The sequence below is a fragment of the Stigmatopora nigra genome, chromosome 1 (assembly GCF_051989575.1).
Source record: "Stigmatopora nigra isolate UIUO_SnigA chromosome 1, RoL_Snig_1.1, whole genome shotgun sequence".
Taxonomy (NCBI): Eukaryota; Metazoa; Chordata; class Actinopteri; order Syngnathiformes; family Syngnathidae; genus Stigmatopora; species Stigmatopora nigra.
The window spans coordinates 12,544,666-12,564,717 of NC_135508.1; the positions used below are offsets into that span (position 1 = coordinate 12,544,666).

The following is a 20,052-nucleotide window of genomic DNA, read 5'->3' on the forward strand; positions in this document are numbered from 1 at the left end:
TTATAGTCCGGGAAATACGGTAACTGTTTCCCTATCACTCTAGCCCAGTGGTCCCCAAACTATTCCAGAAAAGGCAGCAGTGGGTGCGGGTTTTTGTTCCAACCTGTAAGAGAAAACCTTACCACCAATTTGGTATCCTAGAAGTGCAATCAGTAGATTTCAGTCAGGCGCTTCTTTTATCAGCAAAAACCTCATTGGTTAAACTGTTTGTGTTGGATCGGTTGGAACAAAAAAACCTGCACTCACAGCGGCCCCCCAGGACCGATTTGGAGACCTCTGCTTTAGTCTATTTAACTGGTATAGAACCCAGCAAGTGGACAAAGAAAATGTATTTGTGATGATCACTCACACAAACATTGTTTGAAAGTCAGTCCACTAACAACAACAATCACAGACAGTAATAAGCCCTCCCTTTTCCAAACGTGGAACAAAGCGTACACCCCAGAACAGAGAGAGTGGGAATGTGTACCTACCTCCCTGTCCCTTCCTGAGCGGACATTGCACTATCCAAACTTCCTCTAAAAGTCAGTAAATCAAAAGAGATGCTACAATACTGCAAGCCATAAGCCCACTAGCACCCCAGGCTTTGTGGAGGCCCATCAATGCAATGTGTACACACCAAACAAAGATTAGCGGTGAAATGAAACAAACCTCAAGGGCAGGAAGCGCTTCCAAAAGGGTTTTAGTGAGAAATTTTCAAGCCAGTAAAGCCTGACTTTAAATTGATCAGATTCAGATATAGTCTACATCCTGTCGCCTTAAATACTAATTAAATATTATTCTTTTCCTTCACACATTGGTGAACAAAAGTGCTCGGTAAGCGGAAGTTTTGGGGGGTTGCAAATGTGGGAATTTTATGCTTGATAATTTGATTTATCTGTCACGAAGATGCTGCGTTTACTGTTGCTTTCCCAAGAAAAGGACACTTAAAATGGTCATAAGGGAAAATTATGCGGATGTAGACCATGGTTGAATGTCTATTGGTGTTAATGGCGGAAAAAGAAAGCGTAAAAGAGGACTGACATTAGGTCAGAGGATTTTTTAAATGCAGCAAAATAGACAATTGATCAAAAATATAGCAAAATACACAATTGAACAAAAATATATCAGAAAAGTGGAGCAGAGGGACTTTAAAATTGCAGTTGTCATACATCATCTGTTGCGATAAATTGAAAGAAACAATTGATTATGTGGAAAAGTGCATATTTAAAGGAGACCGTCGACTTTCCATCCGGAATTTGGTTAGACTTATCTGTGCACTCTTTTCAAAATACCCATGAATTGCCACAAATTGAAAATCCACTTGTCACACTTTATCGCTTGATTTAGAGCTGGACTTGGGGCATGGAATTCCATGTTTCCAAATTAAGCTGCACAGTGGCAGTATATAGCAACTTTTCAAATCCCGCGGGCCACTCTTTCTCTCCGAGAAGCAACAAAGGACAAACTTTCGGTCGACTTTTGTCTCCTTCTAACGCAATCAATTATGCCTTCAACACTTAATAACCAGCTAAGAGCATTTCAGTATGCAATTTGTGACTATCTGACAGCATTGGTGTGCTAACCCCAAGATTTTAACAGCATTTGGCCACCTCTGCAAAAAACTTCTGGAGACGCCATCGAGAGCGATTTCCTCAATACCTTGGCGATACACTTTTAAAACGTTATCATCAGAAGTACGGTTAACCCCGCAAAACTGCCACTGAGTCACCCAGTCAGGTCCAATTTTCTCTATGTTCCCATGCAACAAGCTTTCACTCACAAGGAAGGTCTTATTAGAACAATTGCACACTTGCCACCTGCCCGTCTCCTTATGAAGCGTTTATTGTTTTCTACTTTTCTTCCTCTGGCGTCGCTTATAGACAGGAAGCGGCAGAACAATTCAACACCAAGAGGTCTTTTGTCTCTCCGAGTCCAAAATCACACAGGCAGTCTTTCCTGCCTTTGTCTGCCTCCTACATGTGGCGAGTTGGAGCACCAGCGTGCGCCTCGTCTCGACTTTGGGAACAATGGTCGGTTCTCAGCGCCTGGGCCCACACACTAGAATACCACGGACGGTCACGCTGAACGTCTCCCTCTGTCCGTCAATGTTGAGTCACTTCTCCTTCCCTTTGGCATTTTCATCAGAACCGTCTCCATCCCACCCCAAACGGTGACATCAACGCACGCCCAACCGAACGGTGACCTCATTAGGCCGCAGCTGCGGTCAAGGCCACGCGGCACAGAGACAGATAAAGCATCCAAGAGGAAATCGCTGCTAGATATATTTTGTTGTACGCAGTTGCTGATTAACTTGTTTCCAGGAAAGAAAGATGCCCTAATGGAAACTGAGGCAAATTGTTCAAGGGTTCTTATCCCTTGGGATCGTTTTAGCAAAACAAATCCTTGTAAACTATCTATTTGATATCTTTCATTTTTATCCCTTTTTCCTTCTCTCTCTCTCTCTCTCTCTCTCTCTCTCTCTCTCTCTCTCTCTCTCTCTCTCTGAGAATCCTTGCGATTTTTTTAAATGCACTTTTTGGCCCCCAACTGAGCATTGAAGAATCCAAACTTTACAACTCACAGATAAAAAAAACAAACAAACAAAAAACCACATAAACAACATAAGCCATTGAGTTTCAATATGGTTACATTGATATACACTTTCTATGTTTGTTTTAGTCATCAATTTCGTCCCACTCAACAAATTCTCTATGCAGTAGTAATAGTTATCAGTTGGAGGAAGAGGGGAAAATGGCTAGCTGGTAAGAGGTTGCCCTCTATGGGACGTTGAAGACTATTTACCACTGGCTTTCGAAAAAAACAAGTACTGCTGAATACTAAAATGTTGCACAACTTGTGTGTTTAAATATTTCAGGCCAATAATAGACTTAGAAGTGAACATGTTGCAAGAAGAGTTTAAGGCGTATATTTTCACCTTAAGAAAAAAAAATATTTTGATTAACCTATTTTGTGGAAAGAGAATGGAAGAATGCAATCTAAATGTGATGTTCTCAATGTATTTATACATATACTGTGTCATACGCGTGTGTCATAAAATAATGTTTTATTATATTTATAGTAGAAATAAATATGTACACATGCATGTAATGCATACATTTTTTATTGCATCATCTCCAGAATTCAAATGGGATCATGCGATGTAGTTGTGTGTTAGAGATGCAGGAAAAGCCACATAACTGTGTTGAGAAAGCACTGGGCTTGCGTGTCAACTCGAGAGAGGGAGTGGCCATCCTCTGCAAACCAAAGTAACCTGCAAAGACCAACATAATGGTCACCGTATTACACCAAACACCAAAAAGTGAAGGACTACAGCAAAGAAAAAGTCAAATCATTTCAAGATGAGTAGACTACAAAATAACATTAGAACTATTCAGTAGAAATGGTCTGTCTTCATGTGAAAGACAAGTTTGCTTTATGCAATGGGAGTATGCAAATCATGCATTTAAGCCACCTCTGATAATGGAGAAAATATCGTTTAAACACAAAAATGATGATACTACTCATGAGCATGGCCATTGTGTATATAAAAATGATATCAGTCGTGTCAGGTGCATACACACACAAATGATACACTCACAAGAAATCAAAAGTAGCTAAATAAACTGAACATGCTTCATAGTTTTTGTAACAGGCTCCACTTTGTGGCTCCAATAAAGCCTGTTTTGCAAATAGCAAAGGGTAGCCAATGCAAGACAAGTCTCTGTAAAGTCTCTGTGTATTTGCAAATGCTGCCATGCGCTAGCAACCATGGATTTTCAAAGATCGTGGCTGCTACTAATCGGCAACAAAGCATGCCAACCGCTTTTTGATGCGTCAAAAACTGGGGATTTAATAGATCAATAGAGCTCCAGCCGATACCATGCACTTATACGTAGTAACGATTTAAAAAAAATGATATTCACTGTTTGCTACCACGAACGGATGCTATGCAAGCGACGATTAACCATTTTAGATGACATTGACACCATTGATGCTATTACAAAGGAAAAGTTTCAGGCAAGCCGTGGGTATTTTGACAGATTTAAATAGTGCGGATAGACAGTGTACCATAACAAAGCTGTTATGTTGAGATTTTGGGAACATGTTGGGCTGTTACGATACCTGACTGGTGATGCTTGACTCTTGAGAACTTTATAGAGTTCCAGACCTTGATAAGGAGACACCCGTCTGTCTTTGCCTCCCAGCATTAAAAGCACTGGAGCCTTGATCTATTTATATACAGAAACAGTAACGTTACAACGTGATCAGTCCATGACAAAACAAAAAATAATTCATGTCCTTAGTTAACATTGCTGCCAATTGTTGGCCTGATTTATCACATAACCGGGCAACAGCAGTATAGAAAGTGATGCCAAAAACATTCAAAACTTTCACATCCACGTCATTTACATCACATATCTGTTAAAATAATATAAAAACACCCGTTGCTTCATTTTGACTATGGAGTAAATCGTATCTTTCTAATTCGGGCATAGCTGACCTTCTCAGCATGTGCGATAGGAGACCTCTCCAACATGGCGGCCAATGCTTCTGCAGTTGGTCTCTGGTCGTACGAGTACGTCAGGCCCACAGAGGTGTAACGCCTGGTGGTGAGAACAATTAAACATCTCCATTGGCGACAATTGGGTTGACAAAGAAAGCAGCCAGTCTCACCAGTCCACAATGTCACTGGTACCCAGCAAGGTGGCAGCATTGACGACAGGGTTCCGAGCCACACATGCCCTGTAGAACTCTGGGTACTGAGCTACCAGGTGACAGGAGAGAAAACCACCATGGGAACCGCCAATCACAGCCACGCGTTTGGCGTCAAGTGTGGAGTCAGTCTCCAAAGCGGCAAGCACGGCCCTCTGGGTAAAAAACAGTTAGTTAATGGGTAGATGAAATAAGTGGTGGTTGTGGACATTTTTAAATCTCGGATAAGTCAGATCTATGTAAATTATATTGTAGTATCGCTTTGGATTTGATCTCAGTAAAGCATTTCGAAACAAGAATATTCATAAAGCGCTTCTCCAAATGCCAAAGCTCTACCAAAGTGTGTGACGGAACACACTTCATTAGAGAAAACCACAATGCAAGAAAATAATCAATCAAAAACATCCTCTTATGCTAACTGATCCTCGAGAATAAGTTCGGTTCGTTACTGTACCTGCACATCTTTAACATCTTGGCTTCCAATGCGGCCAATGAGGGACAGAATGCTGTCTTGGCCAAAGCCTGTGGAGCCGCGGTAGTTCACTTTGAATTAAAAAGAAGAAGAAGAAAAAAGAAGATTGTAATGTAAAATGCATTTTAAATCATCTTTGTCACAAAGTAAAGGACTACAAAAACACAGGACTGCACCAAAGCTTCAAGACTCGCCCCCAAAAATCCACAACAACCAAAAGATATATACAGTTTCTGTGCTTAAACTTCAAACAAATAAACAAATGGGTAAAATTACATTATTAAGAAAACATGTTATAGAATTATTCTTTCCAAAAATGTGTCTTAAAAGAGATTGCTTTGAACTTTATGCAGAAGTACTGAAATAGGTGTATTGTCCCACCCATGAGCACAGCGAAGCCAAGAGAGACAAGACCAGCGGTAGTGCTATTCCACTCTGCAGCAAACTGGGAGTGTGGCCCTCCTATGGAAGACAAGTTTTACAAAAACCAGAACAAAAAAATGCAAGTCATTTTGGATTTCAATGAATGGTTATTAAGACCTACCATGGATAAAGACCACAAGTGGTGTCAGAGACCCTAGGGGAGGACCGCTTGGGTTAACCAGGACCGCACCAAACGTTAACCCAGCTAAAAACACAGATTATAACTTTTTTTTAAAGCGCAAACTTTTAGCAGCCCGAAAAGAAAATGTATTTGCGTTATTTTGTATAAACCTTACGAAAGTCAGGATTTTCCTCTTCTGGTGGGGGTGCCAAATCTAGAACAGTCCACGGGAAGGTGAAGGTCAACCTGGGCTCCTGGAGAGGGTGCCAGGTCACAACTTTCAAGTCACATGCAGGAGGGAGGAACCCCACCAGCTACAAATACAAATGTTCCCAAATGAGGCCAGTGATAAGGATTAATAAAACACATGTTATTGATATTAATATCTGCACACATATACTGTAGCTGTAATACTTTTGTCTCAGTCTAAACTCAAAATGAGGTTTGTTAGGTCACCTATTTGGACTGAATTGATTAGAGGTGTGAGAGTGTATTGTATTACTAAGTCTAAGTCTAAGTCTAAGTCTAAGTCTAAGTCTAAGTCTAAGTCTAAGTCTAAGTCTAAGTCTAAGTCTAAGTCTAAGTCTAAGTCTAAGTCTAAGTCTAAGTCTAAGTCTAAGTCTAAGTCTAAGTCTAAGTCTAAGTCTAAGTCTAAGTCTAAGTCTAAGTCTAAGTCTAAGTCTAAGTCTAAGTCTAAGTCTAAGTCTAAGTCTAAGTCTAAGTCTAAGTCTAAGTCTAAGTCTAAGTCTAAGTCTAAGTCTAAGTCTAAGTCTAAGTCTAAGTCTAAGTCTAAGTCTAAGTCTAAGTCTAAGTCTAAGTCTAAGTCTAAGTCTAAGTCTAAGTCTAAGTCTAAGTCTAAGTCTAAGTCTAAGTCTAAGTCTAAGTCTAAGTCTAAGTCTAAGTCTAAGTCTAAGTCTAAGTCTAAGTCTAAGTCTAAGTCTAAGTCTAAGTCTAAGTCTAAGTCTAAGTCTAAGTCTAAGTCTAAGTCTAAGTCTAAGTCTAAGTCTAAGTCTAAGTCTAAGTCTAAGTCTAAGTCTAAGTCTAAGTCTAAGTCTAAGTCTAAGTCTAAGTCTAAGTCTAAGTCTAAGTCTAAGTCGTGTGTGTGCGCGTGTGCGCGTGTGCGCGTGTGCGCGTGTGCGCGTGTGCGCGTGTGCGCGTGTGCGCGTGTGCGCGTGTGCGCGTGTGCGCGTGTGCGCGTGTGCGCGTGTGCGCGTGTGCGCGTGTGCGCGTGTGCGCGTGTGCGCGTGTGCGCGTGTGCGCGTGTGCGCGTGTGCGCGTGTGCGCGTGTGCGCGTGTGCGCGTGTGCGCGTGTGCGCGTGTGCGCGTGTGCGCGTGTGCGCGCGTGCGCGTGCGCGTGCGTGTGTGTGTGTGTGTGTGTGTGTGTGTGTGTGTGTGTGTGTGTGTGTGTGTTTATTAACCATTGTTGGAGGAGTATTGGGGGAGGAGCAACACACGACTATTAGGTCTTTCTGAATGGTCAGCAGCTTCCAGCTGCCATAAATCTTGGTAGCATTAGACGAGCCTACAATAGATACAGGAGAAAAAAGACAATTGATGTTACTGAATTCAGCTGTAAGATAAGAGTCTTACCACTAGTAAGACAAAACACTTTCTTTGACCATCTGTCCACCATGAAGAGATCCTGAAAGATGGGTAGAAGAAACAATTTGAAGAAGGAGAAAATCAGTCCACTAAATTGACACTAAAGACTACAATAAGGATTTACAGTTCCAAATCAACTACTTATAGTGTTTTCACAACAGCCATAGTTGCAGAAAACCCAATTCCAAATATGAATAATTGTGTAAAAGTAAAATGTTCATGTGGCACATGCATAATATATAATACATTTTACTTTGCGGTTCTGACAGGCGCTGGTAAAAAGAACTCTATGCCCATCTGCAGACCAACAGCAAGATGGCAGGGCCTCATAAACACCAGTGAATCCATCTGCAGCAAAAGCAAATTTCCAAATGTAGACTTAAATATATGTGCTTCTATGTTCACTTGAGAACGGTCATCAACATGAATCACAAGAATTGAGAAACTGAGAAAAAGAATGCATGGAGGAAAAAAAAACACTACTTGAATGAATCAAGGGCAACAATATATAGATATATATCATATATTTTCGTAAGACATGACCAGAATGCTGAGAGAGAGAAACAATTGTCACTTACTGCTCAGTGGCCTATTGACGACATCAATGAGTGTGGAAGACTCCCTATTGTTCAGGTTAAACTGTGGGAAATAATCTACTGGTTACTTGTGGAACACAAGAGTGTAAACCCAATACACAGACACAATCATGCAAGTACCTGTTGCAGACTAAGGCACTGATGGTGAGGACCAAAAACCTTTCCCTGCAAGTAGACTAATGTGGTACCATCTGGACTTAACCTGGGACAGGACACTGACTGATCGTCACCCGTCAAGCGTTCTGTTTTCAAAGACAAAAAAAAAAGTTGGGACACAATAGAAATTTTGAGGTAAAAAGTGGATGCACTGGTGTGGGAGTGACAGAAATCAATATTCTATTCAGGATGTAACATGGAAAGGTCAGATGGTAAACTTAAATGATAGATTTTAGCAGGGGAAAATGTGTGGATTTAAATGGTGTCAAAACATCTAAAAAATAAAAAAAAAGTTGCTATTGTGCCTTTTCCAAATTGTAGGTTTTGTGGTAGTCTTTTTAAATGACAGGTGGATTCATGTAATTGTTAAGAAATATTTGAATTTAGAATGAATGACTCACCACATTGACCAGTCATGTCAAGTTGAAACAAAGCTGACCTGCAAGAGTTAGTTACGATGTTAGAGAACACAAAATAATTTAGACCTGTCTGAGACTGTGCAACTTCAAGAATAGCATTAATGTCACTGTATCAAATCATGATCAAATATATCATGAAACATCTCTCTTACCGGCGATTGGAGCAGAACTTGAGTCCCAATCTGAAAGGTTCATGGTACCAACCAATGAAAAACACAGATTGACCCAATGGAGCCCAGCAAGCCTGAAGGAGACAAAAACAGTTCACAATTCCAACAAGCTGTGAGGCTAAGATGTTTGAAGGACAGTATTTTGACCTGTCCCGGAGAGATGTCAGCAGGAACACCTTGCAACACGTCCACTGAGCCACAGTGCAGATTGACCACACAAATGACTGGAGTACTCTTGTTAGTCAGAGCCTCGCCCCAGTCTTCAGCGTAAACGTTGTTATCCTGTTTGTACACATGCAAGATGAGATGAAAACTTTTAGATGTGTTGGTGCTTGTGTACATGTTATTTACCTTCCCTAATGTAGACCCATCGCTTGTGTTTTTCATCTTCTCAGCTATGTAGAGAAGCTTGCTCTCACATGACGACCATGACAGAACACCAAACTGAACTGGGAGTACACAAAAAAAAGGAAGATATGCAATCCTTTCTTGCTTTTGACAGCTTTGTATGAACATCATGTTTGGTATCTTTTTGAATAGCTCTCATTTGTCATATTTTTAGGGACTATGATAGATGGATGGCAGAATGTAATGATAAACAAGTATTCATACACTTAGTCACAGCGATAATCACAACATTCTACAGAAAGAATAGTACTTGTATGGCAAGAATATCCGGGAGAAAAAGAAAAAAAAAAGAAAGCTACACAGCTAAAGAGCCACCTTACCGTCATCATAAACACTGCCGTGTTTGTTGAGAGCACTCAGGTTGAGGCATTTGCTGAGGCCATGACGGTCCCAAATCTAGAACAGTGCAAAACCTTGTTAACAAACATCTTGATCAAAGAATAAAATGAAGCAGACTCAACAAACTAAGGTATGTTACCTGCTCACCTCCAGCAGCAGGTCACCACCCTTGTCTCGGACCACAGCCCTCAGGTTACCAGAGGGTGAGAGTTTGCTGATTAATCTATATATTCGGAGGAATAAAAATGAATGCTAGCAATTGGTCAAACTGAATCAACTTTTTAACTTGCCTACAATATCATCAAAAAGACGGAAGGATTACAAATTTGCAGGGATTTTCTTTAGTAACCTAATCATAAAAATAACCACTAAATTTCCGCGTTAAAAACTAAAACTACCATATTTTCACGACTATAAGGCGCACTTAAAAGTCTTAAATTTTCTCCAAAATAGACAGTGCACCTTATAATCCAGTGTGCCTTATATATGGAAAAAACAGAAAACCAAAAAGGAAAAACCACCACTGTCGGATATTAAAAAAACACAAACGCCTGAACTGAAACAATACAATTAAATATGCAGATTCCATTAGTTTACAACATCTTCCATCATATAGCTCCTCCCCCACTGCAAGATTTTATACAAAAAAAAATCAAAAACATCAACAATGGCTGGCTCTAGAGGTGACTGTGTAGTGAGTGCTTCATACCTGGAAGTCAATAGCAATGACTGTATTTTCGCGACTATAAGGCGCACTTAAGTCTTAAATTTTCTCCAAAATAGACAGTGCGCCTTATAATACAGTGCGCCTTATAATACAATGTGCCTTATAATACAGTGTGCCATATATATGGGAGAAATGTCATTCATTGAGGGTGCGCCTTATAATGCGGTGCGCATTATAGTCGTGAAAATACGGTATCTCGTGTATGTAACAATCTCTATGTTGACATCCCCAAAAATAAAAACGCAAGAAATGATTTAAATCTGATGACGTGGGATACTTTTCAGCCATTTAAAGGGTTTCATCAACTGCAACTTGATACTGACTCTCCAGACAGAGGTAGACACGGTCCTGGTGGGAAGACAGTTGTGATGTTCTGCCTGTGGTTTTGAAGACTTGAAATCAGAGTCCACTCCTGTGAGTAAGTAAGTTTGGATGCTCGCACCAAATCTGTCTGACTCCATCCTGAAAATTAATTTCAGATATTTCTTAATGAAATGTTCAGGTACAATGCCTCTTTCATGTTTATGGAAAAACTTCCTCCAAATTTTAGAAGAGCAATAGTAGCTCCAATCCCAAAAGTGATCACATGATCAACAGTTTTTACAGAACTTCTAACTGACCCAGAATCTGTTACCTCAACTATTTCACCACTACAAAAACCTTATGTCTTCAAACATAAGCAACAATATTTTGAAAATGGGAAGACTAAGCGTAGTTTCATAACACACCTCTTCTGTTTAGTGTAAGTAACGTATTATTCCAAAATAAAACTAAGTTAACGTACGTACCTGCTGTCACTGAGATCAGATGAATGTCTCCTTCTTTTCGTTCCCGAACTTCGGCGAAAAATGGCGTGGGGAGGGAGCTGACTTCTCCATACACCCTTGTAACCTGTTTGGCCTCCATGTGCGGGACTGGAATCAAGACAAAAAAACACACGGCATGGGGTCAACAAACTTGGTAAAACTATGTCAAAGTTGATGTTTTTAACTCTGAAATGCTTAAAGTTTAACCACTGGAGTTCCTTCACAGGCAAGAAATCGCCAATGATTTACTTTTCACATCAAAACACCACAAGTTTCTTGGCATTAACAGTTTTTTCTCCAAAGTGACTTGTTTATAATGTAGGCCATTCCGTTCATAAATATAAATATATATAACACATTTCTGGTAATGAGACGAGTTGTCCTTTCTACGAAATCAGTGCAAAGTTCTCGAACCTCAACTTAGGAATCGCTGTGCATTCCATTTGTGGCCTCTGAATATTTCCTGTGACTGTTTCTTGATATTGCTCCCAATTATCTTCTATAGGGTGCTGCTTCCAACTTTTGCACATCTTTGGCAGTCTTCCTGGTCTGATTTTGGCACTTCACCCCTGCAAATTGTCTATTAAAAGCAGCTGTCTACTGATGCAGCAATCCTATAATTTCTGGCAATGCATTAAGCAATTTTAGGAGGTTTTTTATTTTTATTTTTTAGATCTTTAAGATATAATAGCAATTTTGGGACAAACTTCGAAGCCAGTCCGCGAAAAGATGTCCTCCAAGTTTAAATCGATTGGACGTCTCTCATTGTCAATGGCAGGCAATGACTTAAACGACAAAAACATTGTGCTTGGACCGGTATTTAATAATTTGCTATCAATTAATTTAATTATAAGAAAGATCTTGCAGCAGGATGTCAGAAATCTAAAGTGATCCTTTGTAACCACCTTAAAAATAGGACAGCAGATCAGCTAACTTGGCTAACTCACGCTAGGTTGCGACTAACAATACATCTAAAACTAACCATCAATTGAAATTCTGGCTATTTGTAGAAGATTCCTATACATTTACAGACCCATTTAACGCTTACGTAAGAAGAAACTTACCAGATGCAACTACAGCTTTGTTTGGAAAACTAAGGGATGGTTTCAAGTATCAACATCAAACTTCCGGTCATCGGAGACAAATATAAAGTCCAAAATTATTCAATAAATATTAGAAATAATGAAATGATTTCTTAAGTTTTCATATCTTTCAGATAAGTGTGTCAGTGCACTCATCTTGTACGAAAAGATCATCCATTGACAGGTGCATATAAAAAATCATATCGTAAAAAAAAATCATAATTATTAACCCTTTCAGGGACGATCTTTACCCCTTTATAGGGAAAGCGACAATTTTTGGACACTTACATATTAAAAAGAAAAAAGACTACATATACATAGTATTCAGACCATTGCATTCCATTGACGGCGATAGACGTCCAATTAATTTAAACTAGGAGAACTGGCCATTAACTCTTAACTATCAGTGGTGACGAAAGCGCTAGACATCCAAGTATAGTATTTTCGAAGGTAAAAAAAATGTCATAAATTGTGCATGAAAGGCTTAAACATATCAAGATACCTCAAGCCTGTTTATTTTAGTCATCAGTTTACAATTGGTCAAAAGCTCAAATCAAAAAGATTAAAATATAACATAAGACCAACCTGGAAAAAAAGGCTATTTTGGGTATCATAAATGTAGGGGCCCCTAAGAAATGTGCATGCAATACTTATTTGGCCCATAATTATTAATTACAGATGCAAATTCTATTATGTATAAATTTCACTTCCCTAAAATAACTGTAAAAAAAACATCCCTAAACCATATAAATCATGTTTTGAGAAAGTAAATAAGTAGTCAACACTTGAAACACTCCTTTAATTATTCAAGTGATGCCAACCTGACAAAACAGCAGCAATTTTCCATCTTCACAAAGTTGTAAACTATCCTGCATTTCTGATATTAATTCCACACCAAACCATTCAATTTAATAATGACATGAAATTTAAAATATAAATAGCACCAAGCCAATGGCAATTTTTTCCCTTTTCAAAAAATTATGTAGTACAAAATGTGACAATCATTTGGTTTCAATCAAGAAAATACCATTTTATAAATATTGATTAAAATTCAAAGCACCCCACGCAATTTCAAGTTGCTATTGTGGATTTGGCAATTGTATTCATACCAAGAACATTTGTTGGCTTCCACATTGTTTTCCTTCCTCCAAAGAGGACAATGCTAAACACTTTAAGGCAGCATAATTCTAGCAACCATCAGTTTTTAAAAACCACAACATCAAAAAAAAACTGTGTAAAATTCTTGAGAAATATTCCCCTTATTCCAATAAATATTCCTTTACATTAAAATAATTATTCCAATGCGGTTAAGCTTGTGGCATCACATTCCTATAACAGCTAAGCATATTTTTTTATGGCCCAAAATGCATAGACAATATGAGAAAATAGAGAAAAAACAATTCATTTATTTTTCATATACTGTTGCTTTGACAAAGAAGATTGCAATAAAGTTGGGACGCGATATAAATTGAGAATAAAACGTGATTGTAAATGTTTAAATTTCAGTATTGTATACAAAATATAACAGAGGTCAGATCAAGTTTAGAAGTGTGAAAATACTGAATTTAAATTTCATTTTGTCAACAAATCTCTAAAAGCAGGGACAGGAAGCAAAAAAACGCTGGAAAAGACAAATGCAGATAATGAAAAGGAATTCCTATTCCCAAACCTGAGAAACGTTAAGATGTGATGCTGCCACACAATGGCAGAAAGTCATGTCTTAACTTTTTGGGGATTTGTTGACACTGCAGAATTTAAAATCAACCGTTGAGCTCTCAATTATGTTCCATTTTGAATAAAATAGTGTAATGTTCATTGCATTCAATTTTTACTCACTATTTCTACGGTATCCCTCTTTAGAATCCAGTCTGTATTTCTCTTTGGAGGCACTTATTATTTCATGTTCCAGTTAAAAATGATTTGACAACTACAAAAAGTGTTAACATGAATATTAAATTATTAAATGTCATTTTCCTCTATCACAAATTGGCCATTCTTTTCAATATTTGGGGAAATGTTGATTTTGGGAGGATGCATAACATAGTTAAAACCAAAAGGTTATTAATTCATCAAGCATGTACGAGACCAGCTTTAAGGCAGTCGATTGGTGTCAAGTTCTTTAACAAAAAAGTTTTCTCTTCACATGACGTCGGCCCGTTTGTCCCGGACTTTGTTCCTCTGCTTTGTCCTGGCCTTGAAGGCAGCCGAGTTGAACAGATGCTAGAGGAGAAAAGACAGGCTAAATTTCAACCAGATATCAATTTAATGTTTCATCAGATTTTGGAGATTGTTTATCTCCAGCCAAATCCCACACATCAACACTGCATCTTTAGAATCCTAAGCATGAAGAATAAAATCAAACATTTAGTAGCTCCTAAGGCCAGAAGAAAGGTGTATTTACCCTCTCAAATCGGGAGATCTTGTTCGCTTTGTTTGTAGCATCAATGAGGATGGGTGGGCCGAGACCAATGATGTCTCTCAGAAGGGAGTTGAACTGTGGCCAAAAAAGGAAAACACAAAAAAGCTTTTATGGACCCAGGAGAAAAATATTTATCAATGTCATTTACTTCTTTGGGCATTCAATCAATTAGCAGGGGAATGTTAAGGCAGAAATAATTGATCTAATCTGTTGTATTTTTGTGTCCGCCAACCTGCAAATGGTGTCTGACGCCAGACTCCAGGATCTCTTTGAAAGCGTCGTAGATTCTTCGCCTCATCCAGCTGTCAATGTACACGCTCTCCACTCCAAACCTGATCTTCTCTTCTGTAAAGTCCTCGTTCTGATACGACAGCTTCATTTAGACACGGACCAACACAGCAGTACACAGCGTGTAGGTCTTGCAAGAGCCTACCTCAATGTAGTGTAGAACCTCTCTGAAGATGGAGCGCTGTTTCCTCCTGTCATTCTTGGCACGATGTTTGTGGCTGTCAGTCGCTAAACTCTTCAGACTTCCACACAGACCTTCACCATCCTCCACCTCAAATTCCTAAATACAAAATATATTGTACTATACATGACTTGATTGAACGTAAACCTTGTTTTTGCTTAAAATCAAGCACTAATGTGCGACTACAATGCCTAATTTCTAACAAATATTCCTTTGCTACTCAAAATCTATTTACCTCATCTATCTCCCGTCCCAGTTCGACCAGCAAGGCAATGGTTTCTCCCACAGTGATCCTGTAGTCGACGTCACTACTTTGCAGAGAAGCTTGCAGCTTGGGGAGGTGACTTTAATAAAGGATCATTAAAATACAAAAAAAAACCCTCATTTATTTAAGTAAAAAGACTGTAAGCAATAATTACATTTGGAATGCTTTTGCATTTGGTTAGGCCCAAAAAAAAAATGAATACGGACTCACAGATATAGCAATTCAGAGAGTTTAGATGCTGGACAAAGGGTGACGAGTAGGGACCAAGCCTGCATGGCGGCGCTATAGAGTCCTGGAATGCCCGGTTTGGGTGTTGGCAGCATTCCCTCTCTGTTGGGGTAGGAAGACATAAAAACGCTCTCCAGGAGGGACAAAGTTCGGATCAAGTCCTGACAGGTTTTAAATGTAAAAAAAGAAGAACAGAGAAAGAAGATGTGTAAATGACACAAAAACATTGCAGGTATTTCACCACTTGTATAAACCCATGTGTTGTTACCTCTCCATCTTCTGCAGTAGAGACATAGCAACACATTCCCAAAGCTCTTGCACACTGGTTGGAACAAAAGCAAAGGTGGAATATGAACAATATAATAAAAATAATATATAAGCATGTGATATATTGGTGTAGATAATTATGAAATGAAATATGTGAAAAAAGTGTAACTTGGCGACCGCGAGAGGTCTGCTTTCTCACACTCTGGCGTGCTGATATGCTAGCAGTGTTGTCAATGAGAATACTGGTTAGGATGGGTCGCAGCACATTAAAACCCTCAGCCGCCTCTTCGCCACCCCCCAGCTGGATGCAGAGAAGAGCAAAGACAGTCGCCGCTGCGGCTTGCTCCTCCGCGTTGCCTAAAAAGCAGTATAAGAGCATGTTCGTTTTAATGTGAAATTTGTTTAGGAACAACTGCGAGTAGTAAAAAGGTAAATGTACCTTTTTTGAGGCTTCTCTCTAAGCAGTCGCTAACCGTGAAGCGCCTCTCTGTCAGGAAGTCATACAACACTTTGGACGAGAAGGCCTGCCGCAACGACTCAAGTGCCGCGAGTCGGGTTTTTGCGCTGAGAGCGGAAGAAAGAACATTTTTAGTGACATCCTGGCATTGTCAATTTATTTATTTTTTTGAATTAGGAAAAAGGGGGTCACCTTTTGTCTGTAAGGTTGTCAATGCACTGTTTGAGTTTGTCTTCTATTTCATCTTGGGCCGTCTGTTCGTCAACCGGCTCCCCTCCTGTTGTGGGATGGATAAACACTAGTCTTGTTAAAAATCCAAAGATTGTTATTACAGGGGCTTTAGGTCAAGAGACGCCTCAGAGGAAAGAATGTTTCTTATTAAGCCCAGGTTATATTCCTAATACCAATAATATTCCTACTGTGTGCACCCCTGAATGGTCATGAAAATTATTGTTTGAATAATTAACTACTAGGACTTCCTACCTCATTCATTATTCATGTCATAAATGTATTTTCTAAATGCCATCATTTCTCTACACTAACAGATTTGTATTTAATTGAAAAAATCAAAGATGGGTATGTATTATACATGGTCAAATGGCCATCACCAGGTGAAAAAAATAGATGAATAATGAATCTTTAGATTATGCACAAACCTGTGGCTTCTTCTTGAACAGTGGTGCCTTCGCTAGCACTGCTGTAGTGGCTGAGAACATCCGACGTCAGCTCATCGTCACTGGCTCCCGATTCCACCTTTACTCCATTTTTGGCAGCTAACATAAAATAAACAAAAATAGAAACATGAAGAGCAGGTGTAGCATTACTCCATAACTAGCCTGCACTATAAATACAATCGATACATAGAGATCTGTTTAGACGGAGACAAACACCAAGTCCTAAGTCTAAAAAAAAATGTGCTGGGGTGAAAAATCAAATGTTAGACAGTCCTAATTAGAAATAAATATTTGAGTGCACCTATACAAACCAACAATAATGACGGTCAACTGCGTCCAGTTATGTTTTTGTCATCAACTCTGTATGGTGAGCTGCAAACTGCTGGATCAGGACTTTCTCCTGTTAGATTATTGGTGACTAGCATCCCACGTGCACAATCCTCAACGGAATGTGCAATTTGGTGTGCGCATTTTGTGTCGTCAAGGTCATGCTGTGTACGGTGTATTGGCAGGGTGCAATTTTAATGACTTTTGTGTGTTTGGGATTAGGCCTCTCGTGATAATTATTGTCCAGTACAGAAAATGGCCAAAGAGTTTTATAGGCCACAATAAATGTGTCAGTACGACGGACTCTCGCTGTCGTATTCTCGCTTCTTCTGCGTGACGACAACTAGGGTCGCAGGAGTTACCTTTCAGTGAGGCTTTAGCCGTCAACTGCAGTTGAAGAACATCCTGGCGAAGAGATCCTGGAGATGATGTATGGACGAAGGAATGAATGAAGTAAATATAGCATGTGTGGTTGGGTGACAAGAGTGAAGGGGGTGGAATGTGTAAGAGGGTTGGTTTGTGAAGGAATGACGGTATGGATGAAAAGATTCGAAGTCAGCTTTTTTAAATTTTACAATTTTGCATTAAAAAATAATCGATAGCAAATACTTCTGAGGAAACACTCCTCTCAGAATAAGAAGCTGTTTGTGCCTTTTTATGTTTTTTTTAAAAAAGTATGCATACTGGGTGACAATTCAAAGTTTATTAATGCAGGCCCCAAAGTGTTAAGAAAAAATGGAAAAAGGAAAACATCTCATACATTTTTTGGAGAATTTTCAGGAAACAAACTGAAGCATTGGTTGAATTTGGGATATTAATGATTTTTTTAAGTACTTAGACATGAATTTAACCCTTAGGCTGCCCGATGCTGGAGGATTTATGCCTCTGAAAATTTACATGTTCCTTAAAATTTATGAAGGTTCTATTTCCTTCTTTCCCATAATTTTCTGATGTTGTGGAGACCCATCCAAATACACCCCAAAAGCATGCTTTAAATTATCACTGTCAAGGATATTAGAAAATTCATTGATTAGGCACAACTGTCAATTCTAGAGGCCGTTCCACAGTGTGTTGCAATGAGCCACGTCAGTGTACTAAACGTGAGGATGCACGTGTGACAACCGCAGTGCCCACTCAAAAAATAACACGCGGTCATATCAGACAAACACGTGGGAACTTTATTTACACGCAGCTGTCACTGAAAAGATTGAAATAAAAGTTTTTCATAGCCACAAATGACTAGAAATAAATACCTATTTCAATACCTGTATTTTTTTTACTTTACTTCCCAACACTTAATAATAACTGTAATCTGGTTATTTTTTTTCCAATGTTGCAAATCTTAATGAATGCTAATCAATTTAAGCATTACATACAACTTACAATAAAAAACAAGTTATGTCTATAATTTAGTTCGTTTAGTTAGTAAAGGAGTTAATTAATTGAATCACTACTTTTACTTCAGCCAGTCTAGTGAGTGTATTACCTATTTCCGCTTACTGTAATTACAGTGTAATTATACTTTTATCCACCTGCGTCTATAAACGTGAAACGTGGTTTATACGACCAAAAAAACTAGTTTTCCCGAGACAAACCAATCAACTAGAAACATAATTCAATAGAAACGATTTGAACGATATTGCTAATTGGAACATTGCTAATATTAGACTGCCAAAAGCCATGTGGCAAATGCGTGAGCGTTCCTAGCACCCATAATAAAGCAAGTGTATTTATTTCGTCATACACTCAACGTCAAGTCATTATCTACCTATGAAAAGATGAATTGAATATGGACTGTTATGGCACTCACCCGCTTTTGTGGAGCCACGTTTTCCTTTTTTACTTCGCGGCATGATGAGTAGCTTTCAGTGACCACTTGAAGGCTGTCTGCCGGGGTTAGCTCGATTAGCTAACGTTAGCTTACTTAGACTAAAAGATCCTCTCAGTTCGACAGTCGGCCTTAATCATTTGGTTAGGTCCCCCTGATGACAATTCCGGATTTAAAAAACGACAAATATCCAACTGACACTTTAGTTGAAATAAGTTGGCTAATCGACTAGTGACCCGAGCTGTCCATTACTTCCACGCGGAAATGTAATCTTATCAGCAGGTGATGAAGCCGTTCACTTTCCAGGTTGTCATCGGAGTATTATCTATGTTTGTCGCCAGGTATTCTATAAGTGACACCGGGTTGGTACAGCGAACATTTGTAAAAGAGTTTGGGGCGATGTTTGAAGCACACTGCGGTCACCAGGTCCACCATCTTCTTCTCAGTCACAGTACAGAGCACGCCGGCTGCCGGGGTTGCCAGATTGGGCTTGTTCGAGGATGCCAGTTCCTTTCACACTGATCCCCCTTTCCGCAAAAGTTTGGGACAAAAAGATTATATATATGTAGGATTCAAAATTTGGAGCTACGATTTAAATTATCTTCTCCTGTTATCACTAGAGTGGTTTATACATGGTATTCACTTTTACCAGTGAAAAGAAAAATAGTTTTGTAACACCTCCGAAATGGTTGCGTTATTTACGTCGTTTGACGTCGCCAAATACAAAGGTCTGAATTGCGTCACCTGGTGGCACTTCCTTACCCACAGTAACAAATATATAACAAAAATAATAACAAATAATAATATTAAACTTGTTCAGATTAGTAGGTTTATGTCAATAATATTTTTATTCTTAGGGGGATTTTCTTCATTTAGTGAAGCCCCTGGAGATGTTGTAATTAATCCTATGTTTATAACATAAGCAAGCTGATAATTGGAGTTAATTTTCTTTAATAAAGAAAAGTCTTTGCATTTTAAACATTGTCTCAAATGTTAAAGTCAGCCTGCAGGTCAAGAAAATGGAAAAATGTTGAAATAATCATTCAATTCATCATCAATCATTCACTTCTGTGGTCTGCATACAAAACACTCAAGATTCTAA

General features: G+C 39.0%; 2 protein-coding genes across 3 annotated transcripts; both read right to left on the reverse strand.

The window, feature by feature from the left end:
* Positions 1-3,117: 3,117 nt before the first annotated feature.
* Positions 3,118-12,218, reverse strand: LOC144197548 (acylamino-acid-releasing enzyme). Its single transcript, XM_077718028.1, has 22 exons — positions 11,999-12,218; positions 10,917-11,042; positions 10,452-10,590; positions 9,549-9,624; positions 9,383-9,458; positions 9,006-9,103; positions 8,802-8,936; positions 8,637-8,728; positions 8,467-8,504; positions 8,030-8,151; positions 7,892-7,952; positions 7,567-7,661; positions 7,314-7,353; positions 7,130-7,281; positions 5,887-6,025; positions 5,712-5,795; positions 5,549-5,629; positions 5,150-5,238; positions 4,657-4,850; positions 4,484-4,586; positions 4,105-4,211; positions 3,118-3,253 (listed from the first exon to the last, which is right to left on the reverse strand). Exons 2-22 carry the CDS (start codon positions 11,032-11,034, stop codon positions 3,154-3,156), a joined length of 2,139 nt encoding a protein of 712 aa, XP_077574154.1. The 5' UTR covers positions 11,035-11,042; positions 11,999-12,218; the 3' UTR covers positions 3,118-3,153.
* A 297-nt stretch (positions 12,219-12,515) lies between these two features.
* ifrd2 (interferon-related developmental regulator 2) lies at positions 12,516-19,496 on the reverse strand. Of its 2 annotated transcripts, XM_077729480.1 has the most exons (13): positions 18,933-19,496; positions 17,485-17,541; positions 16,778-16,894; positions 16,314-16,398; positions 16,104-16,228; positions 15,864-16,021; positions 15,666-15,719; positions 15,380-15,558; positions 15,140-15,248; positions 14,869-15,003; positions 14,668-14,796; positions 14,418-14,510; positions 12,516-14,236 (listed from the first exon to the last, which is right to left on the reverse strand). In XM_077729480.1, exons 1-13 carry the CDS (start codon positions 18,973-18,975, stop codon positions 14,156-14,158), a joined length of 1,365 nt encoding a protein of 454 aa, XP_077585606.1. In that variant the 5' UTR covers positions 18,976-19,496; the 3' UTR covers positions 12,516-14,155. The 2 variants fall into 2 exon arrangements, with proteins under 2 accessions (XP_077585606.1, XP_077585614.1); XM_077729488.1 differs by lacking the exon at positions 17,485-17,541 and having other exon boundaries at positions 18,933-19,492.
* Between the last annotated feature and the right edge of the window lie 556 nt (positions 19,497-20,052).